The 6908-nt window shown below is 40.9% G+C and overlaps 1 protein-coding gene across 1 annotated transcript in view; it reads right to left on the bottom strand.

Moving 5' to 3' along the window:
- Positions 1-3297, bottom strand: part of LOC118326115 (TNF receptor-associated factor 2-like) — a 20116-nt gene extending 16819 nt beyond the window's left edge. The window contains exons 1-3 of the mRNA XM_035659033.1: positions 2734-3297; positions 698-776; positions 112-210 (exon numbers count right to left, since the gene is read on the bottom strand). Of these exons, the coding sequence (XP_035514926.1) occupies positions 112-210; positions 698-776; positions 2734-2921 (366 nt within the window). The 5' untranslated portion in view covers positions 2922-3297. The remainder of the gene's footprint in view (positions 1-111; positions 211-697; positions 777-2733) is intronic.
- Positions 3298-6908: the final 3611 nt, after the last annotated feature.

Genomic DNA, 6908 nt, shown 5'->3' with positions numbered 1-6908 from the left:
CACACACACACACAAACCCCTCCCCAGTCCCAGTCACGGGCCAGAAGAGCAAACAAATACACCAAAACTAAATGGACATCATTTCCCAGCCTTCTTTGCAATAGTGTGCACCTCAAATTCTTTAATCGTCCCCGCCCACGTGCATCCTTCATTGGGACAGACGGCTGCCAGGGCCTCCACTTCTCTCCGAGCTGCATTGTCAGGGAATGCCTGCAGGGAGAAGCAGAGCTTGTTGTCAGCTGTGGTCTGGTTGGTGTCTTCAGTTCCAGTCTGGAGGGTCGTGTTACAAACACTGCATCAGTTTACTGAGGAGCAGGATACTTGGAGCTCAATTTTCTCTCCTGGCTCCAATTTCTCCAACACATATGAGACTCATATATGAGTTGCTCCATCTATTGTCTACGCTGCCAAGAGTTAAAGAGCATTCACACAGTTTTATGTTGTGTTGGCACTAGAAAACACACAATGACCGTAACATCACATTGCTGACTTTTGGGCTTATTTTAAGGGTTTTTAGATCCAGAGAAATGTTGGCCCTCATCCCCTAAAACCCCAAAATACCAAACCTGGCTGAACACTACTCCCAATGACACACTCTTCATGATGTTAAACTAGCGATCTTAAGTGCATACTAATGCTGTACTTTATGTAACTGTGAGAAACTCTGAAGAAGATGTAGACTAAAACATTTACTTACACCACCTTGCTTGAGAATGGAGGTGGGTTCTTCAAACAAGTCCTCTTTGATGCAAGCGCTGCATTTCTGTGGTCCAGAACTTAAAGGGAGATAAAGTAAATATTTACATTAGTATAGATACTGTTAGAGGAGGGACCAAAGCCCTATCTGTACAGGAATAGTATTATCAGGGGACCTTGTGTGATTTAAAAAAAAACCTTGTCTGTGTTTCATGCAGCACATTCACACTTCACATAATAAAGTCAAAGAAAAGAATGTGTCACACAGCCAGCTGTGGAGAGCAAACAGAATATCAGTACAGATGTTAAAACCCAGATACATTCAGTAAATGACATTATTGTAAGATTCATACTATATCAAACATGTTTTAGAATTGGCTGAAAAAAGCTATATTTCTCTGCATGTTTCAGTAGATTGTGTTCTAGATGCCATTCTATAGAAAAGTAAATGCACAAAAGTTGCTTTGTGATGTTGGAGAGTGCTGTGTGTGCAAACCTGTTAACTATTTATTTATTTACTTATGACTGTGGCATTTGCACAGTGGGGAAAAGCCTGACACTGGAGACAGCTGCAGGAAGTGTACTGATCGTCCGTCTATTTATGTGCAGCACTATATTTCTTCCCCTGTCACATTAAGTTCCTCTCTGTTGTATTAAAATACCAGTTTGATAGCTCACAAAAAAATACAAAATATGACCCCAAATCACAAAGATGCCTATTTCACCAATCACAGGACATCTGTTTTTGGTGAAATATGGTCAGTAATCTGCAGTGCAATTTTTACTTTACAAATGACAGAAATGGCAGATTCACACAGGATAAAGATCACAGACGACCTGAAATTATTCAAAATGACTATAGGTCCCCTGGTAATGCCAGTTCTGTGCTAATAGGACTCAAGTCATTGTTTTGCACGTCGCAAGTAAGCCTCAAGTCTTTGCAGTCAAGTTCCAAGTCCTAAACTTTGCTTTTCCAGTCTTAAGTCATAATTCACCAAATGGAGTGCCATTTTAACTACGGAACAAAAGAAAACTCTTTGGTATCATTTTTTTCAACTGCTGCTCACTAATGTAACGTTATTTATTCATGATTCTCTCTCTCTGCAACTAGACTGGATGCTGTTGTATTGGTTGCAACAACACGGATCTGGGAATTAAGTGTCGACTTGCTGATACTAAGCAAAACATATTAAGATTAGAATTCCTGTATAACAAGTTCATTACTTAACTAAAGCAGTAATTTGCAAGTAACTGAGGTTAAACTGAGTCCTTACTGCAGCTGCTGAGTGTGATCCCTTCTCTCTCCCCCATTTCCTATCACTCTTCATAATATGCATGCTAATAAGCAAATATTTATTGTGTATCTTAATATAAATTGTTACCAAGTTACCTGATTTATTGGCCATATGTCAGTATTATTATTCATCTAAATTAATATGTTAAATTTAACACTAAATTGGGGTGGCGGCTGGGGTTCATGCCCACTAGATCCGCCCCTGGATAGGCTCTCGTCAGGTCACGGTATCTACTATATGGATAAAGGTCGTCTTAAACTTCCATGAAAAATGCCTAGTTTAATGTCGATTCACTTATCGACATAGATACGCAATTAGTAAAATATGTTATAAAGACTTTAACCTTCTAGTAAATTCGGCATACATACCAACCTGATATTACTTAAAACCACACTGTTAAGTTTAGGTCTCCGACATTTCCACTGCTTGCTCCGGCCAACCAGAGCAGGGGTTAGCGGGACCTGACTGGGAGGACGGACACCTGGCCAACCCATCACACAAATTGAGATTTGATTGGGATTAAGTGGTGATTGGTTAATTATCTGTACACCGATTTATTCAGAGGGTCTTACCTATATATATATCGTAACTTGTCTTTGTAGGTCGTACGCCGTATTACCGGTGACAATAAGCCGGGCAGTATTACATAGGCAGTTATTTGAAGGAGGTTTGGTGAGGAGCACTGATTGCTCACACAGGCTACGCGTCTAGCTAGCTCGTTAGCAACCATGACACTACTCACCTCACAATTTTGTTGAAACAGAACGAACAGAAGCGGTGACCACACTGAGCCTGTAAAGGCCTTCTGAGGATTTTCTGGCACGAATTGCACAAGTGCTTGTCTTCGAGGTTGTTGGCCAGAATTTTCTTTGGGAAGCCCGGTTTGTTGCCTTCCAGGGAAGATGGTGGAGACGGCTCCTGTGCAGCCATTATTCCCCTTGAACAATATCGGGGTACTAAGCGGGGTGTGTTCAAGACAGCAAACACAGCTGAGTGTAATTTTGGAAACGACTCATTGCTCTTTGACAAGTTTTTTTAAAATGTGTATTCCTGCTTATGTTCAGAACGGATAACGATGCTTGGTCCTCATGGGCACAAACAAATAAGAGCAGGCGTTTTTATGTGATAAAAGTGACAGCTGAGGATGCTACGCTACAGTTGTAAATTACTATGTCTACCGCTAGGCGCCGTACGCCCGGGAGAGGAGCATCGAGGCGAGTACCACCACCAGGAAGCGGCTGCGTGGATTGGACGCTGACAGTTGCGGCATGTTAGCGCCACTTATCCGGCAGAATCTCGGAAATGTTGTCAGTGTGTCTTCAAAATAAAAGCAAGATGTTTTTGATGAGTAAGATTAGTTATATGCATTGACAGGATCTTTGTGACTTGATGCTACACATTATTATTGGCCAATAGCAAAATCAGTAAACGGGCCGTCCCTTCACCTGGTAGTAAATGATGGCAAATGAGAAATGTCATTGACTGTTTTCCCTCAGTATGGATATCCGAATAAATGGTATGGATTTATAGGTATGTCGATATTGATGAACAATATTTTGAGTTAGTATCTCAAAATAATGACTACACAAGGTCATTATTTTAATAATGACCTTGTGTAGTAGATCATAAATCATTTTGAGATGCAAAGTCAAAATATTTTTTATTATAGTAATATAGTTTCTCATGCTTTTCACAATCTTTTTTCCCCACATAACATTGGCGGAAATGGGCTTCCATATATTGGTGTTACAGTTCGCGTATATATGAAATATGAACTGTTTTCTTCTGGTGAAAAATGACAAAAGATCTATTTTCATTCTAGTTTATGAATTCGCTATATCAGCTGCAATTATCTGTTCCCTGTAACTTTTTTCCCTTTTAAAATCTGTATTGGGCTCTAATATGGATATGTGTAAGGAGCCCCTCAGTGATCAGCAGACTAAATAGAATGTGCAACGGTTACCCTGAATGAAAATCTGCAGAATTTGGCATGATGTTTTTTTGTTTGTAATATGATATAATGATTTAAGCAAAGCAAAGCAAAAATAAGCAAACACAATACATTTAAGCAACATAAAACTATCTCAAGCCGACTGAAATAGATACCCCATTTGTTAAATTTCAGTAGAACTTTTGAATCTGAGATTTTATTTTGGGAAAAGTCAACCAGCATTAAATGTAGTTTGTATTCATAATAAATGGACTGTACTTTTGTAGCGTCTTTCTAGTCTTTGGACCACTACCTTTCACACAGCGATGGCAAAACAGAAACTAACTTATTCACACAGCATCAGGAGCAATATGGGGTTCAGTGCTCAAGGATACTTCGACATACAGCGAGGAGGAGCCAGGGATTGAACAAACAACCTTCTGATTAGTGGATGACCCGCTTTACATCTGAGCCACAGTCACTCAAAAATATCCATATATCCCAGAGCAAATTGTCCTACAAAATTCACCAGCATAACTGAAGCAACTGAAATTATCTGCATGACTGGACACCACAGGGGCAGAGAGAGAAAATATGTGTTTTTGTAATTTTTTCTTTAATATATACCGATCAGCCATAACATTATGACAACCTGGGTCCCTGCCTAATAAATCCTACCCACTGATAGGTCCCACGATACTGTGATAATCAGTGTTATTCACTTTACTTTTTAGTGCTCATAATGTTATGGCTGATCAGTGTATACACTATATGGCCAGAACCCAGTGGACACCTGGCCTTCACACCTATATGAGCTTGCTGTTGACATTACTTCCAGAGGCAGTTTGGAACTTTAGTGAGCTTCAGCACTTCAGGCCCCACTCTGTGAGTCTGCAGGGTCTACCACCTCCTCGATCCTCAGCTCCTCCCGCTGCATTTGGAAGTGTCCTTGAGCAAGACACTGAACCCCATCCCGATTCTGTGCCATCAATGTGTGAATGTGTATGAATGGGTGAATTTGAGTGGTCGAAAGACTAGAAAGGTGCTATATAAGTGCAGTCCATTTGCCACTACAATAATAGCACTTATGTGGCAAAGACGGCATTCATTAAATAATAATAATAATAACTTTGATAGACAAAGCTAAATACACAAAATAATAATATAAGAATAATAATAAGAGAAGAAGCCATAAAAAGAAAATAGAAGATAAAAAGACAACATCACATGAAGGCAAGTCTATAAAAATGGGTTTTAAGAAGTGATTTAGAAGAAGTCAGGCATTAAAGTCACTGAGCTCCTTACACCTGATTCTTGGCTTTGTGATTTTATGCACCTTTTTGAGCAATGGATGTGGCTGAAATGCCTGAACAAAATAGGAGTGTCTGCTGACTTTTGGCCACATAGTGTATATGTATTAGGAAAATTGTGGAGCTGACAAATAATAATTTCAAGTATAATTTCAAGTAGTACATGATGGAAATTTGCCCTTAGGCAATATTATTAGGAATCACTCTATTAACTTTCACTGTTATGCAGATGATACCCAGTTATACCTGTCGATCAAGCCCGATGAAATTAATCAGTTATCTAAGTTACAAGCATGTCTTAAGGACATAAAAACCTAGCCTGCAATTTTCTGATGCTAAACGAGAAAAAAGAAAATTCTGTGTCTCAGGCCCCAAAAAAACCTTAGGACTCACTGTCTAAAGATAGCTCTAGATAGTATTACCTTGGGCCTCAGCCACCACTGTCCAGGTAAATCTTGAGTTAATTTATTCTCACATAAAGCAGACCTCCTAGGACTGCTTTTTTTCACCTTAGCGTAATATTACAAAAAGTTAGACCACATCCTGTCACCAGACGGGATACAGAAAAACGAATCCCCATGCATTTGTTACCTACTAGCCCTGATTACGCAACTTCTTATTATCAGGCCTGCCCCCACATACGAGATCCATTAAGACGTCCAATGTAATTCAGAAACGTCTCAGCATGGAGTTATAGGAACTAGGAAAAGATCATATCTCACCTGTATTAGCTCCCCTGCACTGCTCCCCTGTAAATTCCAGAATAGAATTTAAAAATCCTCCTCCCCTCCCTTACAAAGCTCTTCCATGGTGCCAGCCCCTCCCCATAATCTCAAAGATGGCTCATAGTACCCTTTACCCCTCCTAGACCCAAACTCATCTCTCCTGAATGTAGGCCTACTTGTGTTCCTATAGTCTCTAAAAAGTAGAAACAGAAGCCAAAAAGCCTTCAGCTACCAATTCAATTCAATTCAATTCAATTTTAATTTGTATCAGCGCCAATTCATAACAGAAGTTATCTCCAGGACACTTTTCAAATAGAGGCAGGTCAGACCGAACCTCCTTATAACATTTAACAGAGACCAACAGTAACGGCACCATCGAGGCAAGCATTGGCGACGGGGCGCCCAAGGAAAAACTGCCCTTTTAACCAGGCAAGAAACCTCGACAGACCCCGCCTTCGCTCTAGGTGGGTGGTCATCTGGCCTGACCAGTTGGGGGAGGAATAGAGAGAAAGAGAGGAGAGAGAGAGAGAGAAGAGAAGAGACAGAGAGACAGAGAGAACAAACAGGATGTAGCAGCAACAACAGAAGGCAACCAACTAACAATAAGCAGTAATGATCGATGAGCGATCAATGGAAAAAGACGGTGACGACGACGACAGCAGCAAGCGACAGGGGAGCAGCGAGCAGCGACAAACAGCCAAACCGCAGCAATACAACCTCCTCTCCCCTGTGGAACCAGCTTCCAGTTTTGGTTCGGGAGGCCCAGACACCTCCCACATTTAAGAGTTAAGGTTAAGCGTTCCTCTCTGATAAAGCTTAATAGTTAGGGCTGGATCAGGTGAGCCTGGAACCATCCCTTAGTTCAATGCTGGCTATAGGCCTAGACTATCGGGGGAGTTCCATGATGCACTGAGCTCCGCTCTCCTTGCCTCTCTCTCTCTTTCTGCACTCC

Source organism: Morone saxatilis, unplaced genomic scaffold (genome assembly GCF_004916995.1).
Source record: "Morone saxatilis isolate NCDOM2014 unplaced genomic scaffold, NCSU_SB_2.0 Contig16, whole genome shotgun sequence".
Lineage (NCBI taxonomy): Eukaryota > Metazoa > Chordata > Actinopteri > Moronidae > Morone > Morone saxatilis.
Note: the sequence above shows the minus strand (reverse complement) of the source record. Positions and strands in the feature narration are given on the sequence as shown.